At 40.8% G+C, this 13339-nt stretch overlaps 1 protein-coding gene across 2 annotated transcripts in view; it reads left to right on the top strand.

The window, feature by feature from the left end:
• Positions 1 to 13339, top strand: part of ryr3 (ryanodine receptor 3) — a 106206-nt gene that overhangs the window by 42750 nt on the left and 50117 nt on the right. For both annotated transcript variants that reach the window (XM_070848800.1, XM_070848799.1), the window contains exons 19-35: positions 803 to 995; positions 1569 to 1785; positions 2480 to 2584; positions 4312 to 4415; positions 4914 to 4997; positions 5987 to 6146; positions 6374 to 6518; positions 6620 to 6825; positions 7184 to 7358; positions 7865 to 8073; positions 8326 to 8489; positions 8727 to 8775; positions 8888 to 9048; positions 10015 to 10177; positions 11237 to 11323; positions 11776 to 12002; positions 12435 to 12647. In XM_070848800.1, the coding sequence (XP_070704901.1) occupies positions 803 to 995; positions 1569 to 1785; positions 2480 to 2584; positions 4312 to 4415; positions 4914 to 4997; positions 5987 to 6146; positions 6374 to 6518; positions 6620 to 6825; positions 7184 to 7358; positions 7865 to 8073; positions 8326 to 8489; positions 8727 to 8775; positions 8888 to 9048; positions 10015 to 10177; positions 11237 to 11323; positions 11776 to 12002; positions 12435 to 12647 (2662 nt within the window). The remainder of the gene's footprint in view (positions 1 to 802; positions 996 to 1568; positions 1786 to 2479; positions 2585 to 4311; positions 4416 to 4913; positions 4998 to 5986; positions 6147 to 6373; positions 6519 to 6619; positions 6826 to 7183; positions 7359 to 7864; positions 8074 to 8325; positions 8490 to 8726; positions 8776 to 8887; positions 9049 to 10014; positions 10178 to 11236; positions 11324 to 11775; positions 12003 to 12434; positions 12648 to 13339) is intronic.

The raw sequence follows: 13339 nt of genomic DNA, 5'->3' as shown, positions 1-13339 counted from the left end.
CATACATACATACATTTTTTAAACCTAATATTAGAGGTAAATAAGGACTTTAAAAGCAGCTGTGTTTGAACAGCTACATTTCTTTTAAGTTTTCTGTGTGTAAACTAGCAAGTAAATTACAACTAAAAGTGTGTTCCTGTTACTTTTGATGTATTTTATAGAATATATACTGGTAAAGTCTTTCTATACTATACAAGTGAAGTGAAGTGACAGTGAAGTAATGGCATGTCAGATATGGTGTACTGATGTGGTGTAATGAAAAGCCTTATGGATGTACTCTCTAGGTTCCTCTTTTCATTGTCCTCATAGTGAAGGACAAAGTCACAGCACCGACATTTATATAAAAGTCCACCATACAACCTCCACCTTGGACCTTCCCTGAGGATTTTCATACAGATGCCTCACATCTTCAATTTTAACGCACTGCAAAGCCCATAGCCGAAGGCCAGCTGACTGCAGATGTGTTTCCACCTGTATAACTAGTCAGTAGTTTGTATTTGTACAGCCAGCTGGCATCTGGGTGCTTTAGGGCTTTATGCCCTCTAGAAGCCCCCTCTTTTCTGCTCTCACCCTAAATGCACAACACCTATTTCACCTCTCTTCCCTTCCAAAACTACTAAAGGACCCATCACCTTCCCTCATCCATTTCACGTCATCCCCTCTAAAGCACTCATCACCCATCTCTCCACCTTTGTGCTCACCACTTTTCTCCTCACCAATCACCCTGCCCTATATTCGCAATGACTTTGCAGCAGTAACAGCCATCCATCCTCCCTCTCTGTGTCTGCCTGGTATTGTCTAGGCCGAATCCCGAGGGCAGTGGCCTCCATTAACCAGCACCTGCTGAACTCAGACGATGTGGTCAGCTGCTGTCTGGATCTGGGCGCTCCCAGCATGTCCTTCAGGATCAACGGGCAGCCTGTCCAGGGCATGTTCGAGGACTTCAACACCGAAGGGTTCTTCTTCCCTGTCGTCAGCTTTTCTGCAGGGGTCAAGTAAGGATCCGCATTTATAGTTGGGAAATGAGATGAAGAACAATTCCCAATAGAGGGGTGGGATTTTATTTCTTGCTGTGGCAGTTTTTATACTGGAGATGCAATTTCAGCTACTCAGCATATGAACACTTTATGTATAGAGCAATAATGTCGATTTTAATTAAAAGTTTACTGGGGGTCAACTCCAGTCACGGACCGACAAAAACACCAACAACAAACAATCAATACATTTACAAGAAAACTGCTGTCTTTTCTTAAAAGCTTCAGCCTTCTTAAAACTTAAATTGTATAGATACTAGGTGTTACTGAGAAAAAAAATGAATTTGCAGCAGAAAGATTTCTGAGAAAGTAGATAATCCCCGCCTTTGGGTGGCTTTACTCTCCACTGCAGCTCAGGTAATGGCAGATTTGTGGAGTGTTTATTGAATTGTATTTCGCAGAAGTTTTCAGGTTTCACCATTCAATGAGAAAAAAAAGTAAGTAAAAAGAAACTCTTAAAATACCCACGGTGAAGTTAAGAGTCACAATACTATTAAGTAACGTCATGCAATGTTATGTAACTTCTCATCTCAGGGTCCGTTTCCTGTTGGGTGGACGCCACGGAGATTTCAAGTTCCTGCCACCCGCTGGTTACTCCCCGTGCTACGAGGCACTGTTGCCTAAAGAGAAGATGCATGTAGAGCCCGTGAAGGAGTACAAGAGGGACCACGAGGGAGTCCGTGACATGCTGGGAACCACCCAGTTCCTCTCTCAGGCCTCCTTCATCCCCACTCCTGTTGACACCAGCCAGGTGAGGATAGCACCATCAGGGAGGGATCGCTGCTGCGTCGTTAAATTCATGATTCAGCAAAGAAAATGAATGAATATTGTTTATGTATACTATGAGCAAATATGTAAATATGTTACACTGTATGACAAATGACAAATTAAATAATAAATATGACAAGAGAAATGGTTTTAGGTGTGAAGGCCATCTACTGTATTTTGTAAGAAAATATACAAAATGCTATTTAACAAACATTCTTACTTGAATTGTTCCAGCTCCTGGATTGAGTTTGTGTTCACAACCTGAAGTGATATTATTATAAAAGGTTTTTGTCATTTTTGTTTCTTTAAATTCATGAACTGGGAATACTTCCCAACTGCAGCCATTATTGTTGTTACTGCTTTTTTTAAAAGATTGTTCGGAAAGATCTACATCTTATAAGTTTTTGAAACCTTTGGGAGAGTTCAGGAATCTCTCATATCTCAGTGTGTTATATAAGATTCAGTCCTGCAGTGGCCCTGAAGCACACATGCAAAATAAATGCACGCTTGCTACCTCAGTGTAACAAAGCCAAAATAATGTGACTGTTTCCACAATCCCCAGGAATCTAACAAATGCATAGTCAGGTGAAAAAACATGAGAACTGTTTTCATTTGTTGGCCCGTCGGCATCTTTTTATCATCCAACTGTACCATCTGTTCCCCTTCTCACTCCGCAGATTGTTCTTCCCCCTCACCTGGACAACGTCCGGGACAAGCTGGCAGAAAACATCCATGAACTGTGGGGGATGAACAAGATTGAACTGGGCTGGACCTATGGCAAGGTAAAGGTTCTATCCATCATCACATTCAGCACACAAAAACACTCCCGGTATGATTGGAAATGGTGAGTGTGGTCAGCTTTAGACCTTCCACAGTAAAATACACGTTAATGGCCCATTAACGCTAATATCAGTCCTTCTGAGGTGCATGACAGCAGTTTGGGTTTTTACTGCTGCCCCAGTTCACTGATATTAGCCTGCCGGAGAAAGTACCAAATCCTTTAATTAAGTAAGAATGAACATTATCTACTCTAAGTGAAATTACTCATTGTGAGGGAGAATTAGTTTTGCTGACAAAAAACATAAAATCTTCAGTTTGGGAAATGTACATACCTTCAGTTCAGATTAAGAAAGAAAAGAAGGACACACGTGCAGAAAGTGTCTTCACAGTAACAATTTTTTATAGAAAATAAAAGTGCTAATCTGTGTAAACCAGTTTTCACCTGGATATTATGTCCCCATGTGCACAAAAGTAGGAATGTTTCCTGCAATAAGAAGACAGCTCAGAAAATGCTAACTAAAAAGTGCAAAAGGAAAAACAAAAAAAGCAAATTAGCTGATAAATGGTGGAACTATGATGACTTAAGCAATTGAGTATTTGTTTTGTAAATTCTGTTTTTATTGTCAATAAAATTCGCTTCTGGGTTTTTGCATTTTTTTAATCTAATTTTTCACCACGATAATCAAAGTTTAGGTATATTCTAACATAAAAGACAAAAACAAAAATAACCATCTCTCTTTTATGCCTTAAACCTCTGGTATGGTCCTTTTTAAACCTGCAGTTAAAGCCCCTAAAAAGTAAAGATAACTAGTATCGTGACTGGTTGGTTTTTAATTAATCAAAAAGTGTTTTTCCCTCTCTCTGCCATCATTTTACAGTTAGCCACTGTTCCTGTTCACTGCAGGACAACGTCTGTTAGAAGTCTGATCGCACACGCTGCCTCTTTTGTACTGAAATGGTTATCATAGAATCATTTCCCACTGAGGCCGTTGCCACAGCAGCCGTTTAATGAACTTAATGAGTGTCCCACCTTCCAAGAGGATGACATCCACATTAATTAAGACTGGGAGAAAGCTCCACGCGAGGGGGGTAACCCTGTGGCTTACAGTTTATTAGGACAACATTTAGGTCCAAACAGCTGCTCGGTATTCAATTTTGCTGTAACAAGCCTCAGTGAGCTCAAAGTCACATTGCACTGGATCCAAGACAGAAGCCTCTTTGGACCAGCTGCAGATACTTGGCAGGCAGGACGACAATGAAGTTGGACACGGCTTCCTTGTTATGAATCAGAGTGCTTGACCTTACAGCGCATTGCTTTTACCTTTTGTGCACCTCATTTTTATTTAACCTGTGCAACAGAGGACTATCAAAGGAAGAGGCACTGGCAGCTTCTTATGGAGATTGTGAACGCAGCATTACTAAACCTTTCCTTCGGCGACTCTTTCACAGACAGCTGAGCTCTTGCCACAGTCTCTATGTTCTGAGCTGATTCAGCCTTATCTCTGCTTCATTAAAAGAATCAGCATCAGAGGCTTTGATTTAATTAATCTAATAATTTATCTGTCCAAACGAACAGATGAACAGAAATGCACCTGCCAGCATTTACTGCAGATAAATTTGGCTGCAGTCCTGTTTTTTTTTTTTCCTTATGGAGCATTATTGCAGTTATGGAAAGACAGACTCAGACCGAAATAAATACAGTAATGACACCAGGCTGCTTTCTCCGCAGGTTCGTGACGACAACAAGAGGCAGCACCCTTGCCTTGTGGATTTCACCAAGTTGCCTGAAACTGAGAGGAACTACAACGTGCAGATGTCCAGTGAAACACTGAAGTAAGGCCAGGCAGCTCACTAAATAATCCAATTGCTTATTCATGGAACTTGCCTGCGCGCTGCTGAATGCCGTGCGAGAGTTGATTGAGGCCCAGATTAAAGCAATGCTTGTAACGAGCTGCATATCCTGAGTGAATTCGTATTGATTTTTAAGAAATCTTGGGTCCAGAGCTTATTTGAGCCAACGACTGAGTCATTTCACTGTAAAAACATTTGGTTTGGCTCAATAAAGCGATCCACTGTTACATTGAGCTTCAGCGTCGAGTATGCAATTTGTATACTGTTGGGGCCCCAACTGCCATGCATCCACGCAGCCAAATCTGGCTCCTATTCGCAGCGTAACTATCGATCGACCGAGATTTATAAATGTCTAATGAGCTGTGTTAAAATGCAGCAATCTCTCGATGGGACATGTTCATCTAACAAAGTGTAATGAGTATTGATATCAGTTGTGGTCTTTAGCTGTCTTTCTGCTTTAAATTCCTCTTTTATCCTCAGGACCCTGTTGGCTCTTGGATGTCATGTTGGCCAGGTTAATGTTCACGCTGAGGACGATCTGAAGAAAATCAAACTTCCCAAAGAGTAAGTTAGCTGTTTTTTTTGTTTTTTTTTCTTTCCACAGCCTCTTCCTCAATATCAAGAATCACAAATACAATATCATCTGTTTGTAGTCATCTAGATGTTATAGGAGATCCCTATAACATCATGATTGGCAGATTTACCAACATTTATAATAGTTGTAGTCATTAATATTCTTATTTTAAACTGAAGAGTCAATGAAAATGTTATTTACTTTGCTTGTAGCTTTCCCAGTTCGGGAACCAGACAAATCTGTGAGCCCATTCTTTTGTTGTTTTTTTTTTTTCTTTGCTCTGGTCAGACAGATTCCAAGCTGACTTGGCCCAGGCCAGGCCAATCACAACCATTTATCTAGTATGGGGCTGGCTTGGTACGATACAATATGCCATTGAAACATTTTTGTAAACAACCAAGAAGGCTGCCGTGGAACAATCTGTTCAGTCTGCAGAGGAACAAGCAGCTGCACTTATAGCCTTTGTTCATATTTTCTATGTTTATGACCGAATTTAGTAAACGTTTAATTTATGCTCAGCGCCATGTCACACCTTTCGTTATTCTGATTGGCCGTACGTCTATCCAATTTTGTCCAGATTAATTTTGGTCTGCGCCCATCGATAACACCCTTTGGAAATGGAGATTAAACCAAGAGGTTCCAGACTAATTCCCATAAGTGGATTTGTCTGATGTCTGACAACATTAATTGTATTGTAAATTTAAGTGAAAACCTCTGATATCTCATTACAAATGTTCTTTGAAAACTGTGAGAACAATTTTTTAATTGTCACAAGACACTACACTGCTAAACATGACTTTTTTTTTTTTAAATTTACTTTCTATTTGTTGCATTTATTTTCATAATTGCATGTTGTTCATTGCCTTTTGTTCCAGCTGTAATGTGTAATTGTCATACATCCAAGATAAAAAAGAAAAAAAGATGTAATGGATATAATTTTACCATGGTGTTCATAAAATGCTGTGCTTTTCATCTGCAGCTACATGATGTCTAATGGTTATAAGCCTGCGCCACTGGAGCTCTCTGACGTGAAACTGACTGCAGGTCAGGAGGCTCTAGTTGATAAACTGGCCGAGAATGCACACAACGTGTGGGCCAAAGATAGAATTAAACAAGGATGGACCTATGGCATCCAGCAGGTAAAACTCATTATTCTTTTCACCCAGAAAGGAGCTGGTCTGTCCTGGTCTTTGAATTTTAGTGCAGTAAATAATAAATTAGGTATTTTATTTGTTTCTTCAAATATTGAAAAACAAGTACTAAGTTAATTGTTTACCTCATCTCTTTTCCTTTATTTTGAATACATGCTTGTCTTTAGTCTGCTGTTTCCTCTGTTGTATTAATGCACTTTTCTTGTTTGTGTCAGGATTTGAAGAGCAGGCGTAATCCTCGCCTGGTGCCATATGCTTTATTGGACGAGCGCACCAAGAAATCTAACAGAGACAGTCTGAGAGAGGCCATCAGGACCATGGTTGGATATGGATATGACATCGACCCCCCAGATCAGGAAGGTGAGACCATGGCATAGCTAATAACTTGAATCAGTAAAATGTGATACTGATAATGAGAATACTGTCTTGCTCCCTAACTGTGTGTCTGTCACTGTCCCTAGCTCCCCATGTGGTGGATGATCAGAGCGTCGAGACCATCCGCCTCTTCCGTGTGGAGCAAACGTATGCAGTGACGACAGGAAAGTGGTACTTTGAGTTTGAGGCCCTGAGTGGAGGTGATATGAGGGTTGGCTGGGCCAGACCGGGCTGCAGGCCTGATGTGGAACTGGGAGTGGACGACCAGGCCTTCGTCTTTGATGGATACAGGGTGAGCCAGCTCTCTTAGGGCACATTGTACCATTTTACTTCAACAACAGCCATTGATTTTCCATCCTTGCTACATTCCCTTCTACATCCTTGTACAAGGGAAGGTGACCAGCCTAGCAACAAATTATTTGGAAGACTTTAAGACAGCTGTACAATAAGTTTTTGTGGAGGATGCTATACTAATTACGAAATTATTTGTTAAGTATAAAAACACACATTTATGTTAATGACCCACAGAGCATTTAAGATATTACCATCCATTGATGATTTTTCAGCAGCTTGTACAGTAATGTCATTTTAATTTACATGATCATCACGATCATGCTGCAAAATCTTCAAGCTTTGTCTTCTTCCTTAAGGGTCGACGTATGCATGCAGGCAGCCGCTACTTCGGACTTCCTTGGAAAAAGGGCGACGTGGTTGGTTGCATGATCAACATGGAGGACAAATCAATGATTTTCACGCTGAACGGAGAACTCCTGATCACCAGCAAGGGCTCTGAGCTCTGCTTTACTGACTTTGAGACAGAGGACGGTGAGGGCTTCATGCTCCAGTGAACTTTAGTGCTAATTCATTCATTTATTCTGTGTGTGCTCCATCCACAGTATCTCCAGAGACAGACTGACTTTGTTTGGCAGTTAGCACGAGGAAAAAAAAAAGAAAAAACCATGCCAGCAATGTTACAATTTAATGAAGTCCACTGTGGCATTGGCCCATTACTCTGTAAATGAAGCATCCTTCAAGTTCGATTCTATAGATTCCACTCTATAGATAATTTGAAAACTGTGTTTACACATGTAAACAGTACTCCTATGAGTTTTTCTAAGCTAAGATGTGTTTTAGTGAAATAGTGTTATTGAAGGTACTGAGACAGTGGTAGGGAAACATCTGAGATCTTTTTAATTATTAGGTTTATTAGGTTCCCTGGCTTTGCTCATGACATTGCAACAAGGGATGGCGTGTCTGGATGATATTTCACACTTTAGAAAAGACCAATATTGGCCTGGCAAACACACCAATGTCCCTTATTCCTCCCGCAGGTTTCATCCCTGTGTGCAGTCTGGGCATGTCTCAGATTGGACGTATGAACCTGGGCAAGGACGCCAGCACTTTTAAGTACTACACCATGTGTGGTCTCCAGGAAGGCTTTGAGCCCTTCGCTGTCAACATGAACAGAGAGATCACCATGTGGTTCAGCAAGCGTCTTCCTACCTTTGTCAACATACCCAAGGACCACATGTATATCGAGGTAAAGAAGCATTTTCAATTTTATTATTGTTGTTGGTATTGACCTGTTGTTATGCGTATGGCAACGGGGATTCTCAGTAATCAACACTGTATGTTACCAGTATCATCTCTAGACTGTAACTGGAGTTTGGCCAGTTTCTAGCTGGCTCTATGCGAACGAACCTAGCTGTAATGAACAGTGCTGCTAGTGTCAGTGGATGGATTTTGTTGCGTATCGACTTCCTTGTTGGAGTTTGATTCCTTGACTTTTCAGGTGACGAGGATTGACGGGACAGTAGACAGCCCTCCCTGCCTCAAGGTCACCCACAAGACGTTTGGCACACAGAACAGCAACAACGACATGGCCTACTGTAGACTGAGCATGCCCGTGGAATTCTACTCTGCAGACAAGTTACTGGACGAATCACTGAAACTCAGGTCAGACATTAACACTACACTGGACTAATTCTACAGCTTTAAAAGAAAGAGTCCAAAGGGGGGGGGGTTCCACCAATGTATAAAGGAATAACAATGGAATTGTCTATGGATGTTCTAGTAGCATTGTCAGACTTTGCCACTTATTTGCAATACAAAATGAATGGATGAAATGAAGTTGGGCTTTTCCCAAGATCATATTGTTGCTTTTATAACCTGCGACTGTTTTTATCTCTGCAGTCATCCCACAAAAGAAGACGGAACTGTTGACTATGGAAGCATCACAACTGTAAATCAACCCAGATTTTCATAGATACACACGCACCTGAGAAATGTTGTTATGCTCTCTGCTCTCTGTTCACCCAAGGATAACCTATTGTGCTGTGTGTTCTTCATGACAGTACTACCACTCAGTGAGAGTGTTTGCTGGACAGGACCCTGCGTCAGTGTGGGTGGGCTGGGTCACACCTGACTATCATTACCATAGCAAGAACTTCAGCCTCAGCAAGACGCGGAGGGTCACTGTCACCCTGGGAGATGAGAGGGGCCGGGTCCATGAAAGGCAAGCTCCCTGCTTTTTGAATGTCTGGAGTTTATAGGATATCATGAAACAGAGCGGTGTACTGGAGAGGGGGAGAGTCAGCACATTTGCTGGGTTCTCTGTGGAAACCAGGCTGTGTCTGGGAGTTTTAAAAATGTGCCACCTTACAGTAATTTAGGGGCGTACGTCCAATATTGTTTAGGGACCAAAGTGTGAATCCTGTTCTGTGCACAGCCCTGAAGAACACTGTGTGAATTGTGTGCTCTCAGAAACTCATTTCTTTTGCTCACAAGACGTTCCATTACTGAAGGCCAAGTTTGACGTGGAATCTGTTAAGTCGATCTATTATACTAGCACTGGGTGTTGCCTGAGAATCTAAAAAGCTGAAACATGTATTAATGGGAATGAGGCAGTATTGTGAGCAAATGCAGGGAATCCCAAAAACTTTTCCAAGAAAAGGCAAAAGTATTTTAGACATTAACTTCTCCCAGAGGATTTCAACAAGATGTGTCTAATTAACAAGTTACTGTTGATGAAAAACCAATTGTAACATCTGAAACAAGAAATGCAGTTTCACAAAAAAACTGACACAAGACTAAATAATAATTTTTAGAATAGTTCCTAGTCAACCCAATATAGATTACTTACCAATTTAAAACAGTATGGTACACTTACAAACTTCTAATAAACCAAAATTTGACCTTGGAATGACATTCACAAGACATATTGACTAATCTTGTCATCCTTTTTCCGTCCTCTTAGTACTCAGGGGAGTAAATGAGGGCTAGAGCTTCTCTGTGTAACAGAATGAATGAGAATGAGGCAAAAGTCACACTTCTACACAGATCAATGAATGCAGAACACTTAATGAAAAGTTATATTTCTCAAGTTCCTAATTGTGTAGTCGTCTTTGTTGCCCTGTGGATGTTCACATTTACATAGAGTAATGCATGCCAAGCTGATTTTCTGCTGCTGTTGCTGCTGCAGTGTCCAGAGGAGTAACTGCTACATGGTGTGTGGAGCAGACGCAGTCGGCCCGTCTTCCACCAGCCGCTCCAACTCTGACCTGGAGATCGGCTGTCTGATCGACCTGGCCACTGGCCTCGTCTCTTTCACTGCCAACGGCAAGGAGCTGTCCACAACATATCAGGTAAATAGGAATAATAGCACAGCAGTGGGCTGCACAGGACTAACACACAAGGACGGTCTGCCTCATGAACTTCAGTATGTGAATGTCATTATTTCTTTCTCATTATTTCTGTGGAAAATATACAGTATCTCTCCTCTGTATGCTTTGTGTAAGTTGCTGTTTTTATTTTAAATTCCACCTGAAAAGTAGAAAGAAGTTGATTGTTGTTGAAATTTGGGTTGAGACTCCTCAACACTCAGCTCTATAACCACTACATTTAGAGATTGCTCTTTTGTAATGAATCTTTGGGATGATGGAGCTCAGACATATTTGTATTGCCTGCATGCAATCTTTTTTTCTACCTTCACTTCATTAACCCAAACAAATTCGCACTGCAGTAAATTAGACCTGCAGAAAGGTAGTGTGGAAATTATACAGCTGAACTCTCATTAGTTTTCAATGCCAGTCTTAACAAAGACAGACATCTGCACAGCAAGTCCCCGTCTCGCCTCTCTGATTTCAGGTTTTTAACGTATCATATTGAGTACCTGACTAGACATCGAAATGATGCCTTGAGAAGCTTTTATCACCTGAGTCTTGTTTGCGTCTTTATCTCTGTTATTGTCTCGCATTTTTCTCTCTTTTTCCGACTCCTTGATTTAGCCATGAGTTGGCATTTTTAAAAGGGGAGACGTCTTAGGGAATCAAGTGGCTTTTAATCTGATGAAAAGCTTCCTGTCCTGTTATGGCTTCAGCGCTGTGGTTGTTGTTCCTCTCTTTTTTGTATTTATCTTTTGCGTCTGATGGCTGTCATCAATGCACCAACTGGTGCTAATTTAGGATTTAAAACAGCAGCTAATCCGTGGGCTTAGAGGTTAAAAGCTTTCTGACATTTGTTGAATTTGCCACCGGAACAAACAATAGAATTTATTTCTCTCAGGGTTTAGTTCAGGATAGGTCTGCCTATTCATCCCCATCATGCAGTATTGCAGCACTTTTGTTTCAGTTTGCATTCATTAAATCCCATGAATCTAAATGACTGAATCTATGATGTTGATGACTGAGCTTTGTTTTTTTCAGGTGGAGCCAAATACCAAGCTTTTCCCCGCTGTTTTTGTACGTCCTACCAGTGCAAATCTCTTCCAGTTTGAATTTGTCAAGATCAAGGTTCGTCTACCTACAGATCCAATAACATGCTATGCTTGAACATGATTATGTCTCTAAGAGTGGATGCTAGTATTGTCAGAACAAACACAAAGTTTTAAACAATTGTCCTCAAACAGCCACACACCAAATTGTAATTCTGAGAACATTTCAGGAGTTTTTGACGTAATTAATTAAGAATTACGCTCTGCTGAAATAGTTGCCATTAAAGTATGATAAAATTACATATTTGTTTATGTAAATGCTACTTGGGATGATCTAATGATAATCGTGGAGGAAAAGTTACACTGAAAGCACCACATATTTCATATTACTAAATTTATTTTTTTAGAATGAAAATAATTATTCAAGAAAGTGTAATGTTAAAAGTGCATGGTCCATTAGTTAGTTGTTTTCCTTAAATGAATATTATTCTTTACCCTGAGTTTCTTTCCGCCCTCTCCCTTTGCTCCCAGGATGCAATGCCACTATCGTCTGCCATATTTAAGAGCGAGCACAGGAACCCGGTGCCGCAGTGTCCGCCACGAGTGGATGTGCAGTCCATCGTGGCCGTGCTGTGGAGCCGTATGCCGAACACGTTCCTCAGCGTGGAGACTGCAAGGGTCAGCGAGAGGCACGGCTGGGTGGTCCAGTGCCTGGAGCCGCTGCAGATGCTGGCCGTACATATACCTGAGGAGAACAGGTCTGCAGCAAGGATATGATGAAGACAGTCCGTTATGTAGGCTCAGAACATATATTCTAAATACCTTCATGTAGTTCACCGGCTTGTTAATGCAAGTGTTCATTCAAAACTTGGCTGTATAATGCAGGATCCTTGTCTTAATGGGGTAATGGTTTGGCGACTACTGTTGATTTTGAGGCTAAAATTTGAGAAAAATTTTAGTTTTAGAAGTAGCCAGGTGCCAGCATTAATGAAGCCAGCATTGTTCATCGTAAGGGTGGGCGATATGGATAAAATCCTCCATCATTAAATTGTAACTTTCATGAAAAAGTAAGTTCCTTTGGTTAAAATAGATGTTTAGGTTGCCACCTAATATATACTGCTGCAGTGTAAATGAATGTGCAGTTCTCCATTACCCTTATACCCTTATATTCCTTTCCTGCTTTCTACTAGGTGCTTGGATATCTTGGAATTATCTGAGTATGAAGACCTGAGAAAGTTCCACTACCACACACTGAAGCTGTACTGTGCCCTCTGCGCCCTGGGAAACACCCGCGTTGCTCACGCCCTCTGCAGCCACCTGGACCAATCACAGCTCCTCTACACCATCGACAATCAGTACCTTTCTGGAATGCTGAGAGAGGGCTTCTACAATGCCCTCATCAGGTGTGGTAGTTGCTGTTTAGATATAACCTAATCAGACAATTACTCGGTTGATTTTTTTTTTGCTACATGAGAGAGGGTATAAGAGAAGATATTGTTGTGGAAAATCTAATAAATGCTCCTGTCAATGATACAAAAGTCTACAATCCAACTGTTCAAGAATTTAACAAATCAAAACAAACTCTCATACAGGCAAAGCAATATTTTTACTCTTCAGAGAATTTAGCCATGTTAAATGATAGAACTATAACTTATCATTAACTGTTTATGGGATGGAGCAGGACAAAAGATCACTAAGTAAATTTGTTATGATAAATTGTAATCATGCTTTTGTTATGTATTTGTACTGCCTTGAAACATATATATATGAAACATAATTGAATCTCTCTTTCCTTCACATAATGTCAGTAAATTCTCAACATAAACACACAGACAAACATAATTAGGATAAATCATACAGTATGAGTGTCACCTGGTACTTTCAGGACATTGTGCTTACCTCCGTTATTACTGAGTATATAATTTTCAGGTGAGGGTCTCAGCATCCCTGTGGGTGTGGGGTGTTGTTTCAAAACTGTGACTTTAGGCTACAAATAGCTTTAGAACTCAGTCCCTCAGCAGCTAGTGGTGTAATCGCTGAGTCATTGGTATTGATCAAAACCTCCCACAGATATATTACGGCGATTTTGTGCTGT

Source organism: Pempheris klunzingeri, chromosome 18 (genome assembly GCF_042242105.1).
Source record: "Pempheris klunzingeri isolate RE-2024b chromosome 18, fPemKlu1.hap1, whole genome shotgun sequence".
NCBI classification, from domain to species: domain Eukaryota; kingdom Metazoa; phylum Chordata; class Actinopteri; order Acropomatiformes; family Pempheridae; genus Pempheris; species Pempheris klunzingeri.
This window is presented reverse-complemented; position numbering and strand designations above follow the sequence as displayed.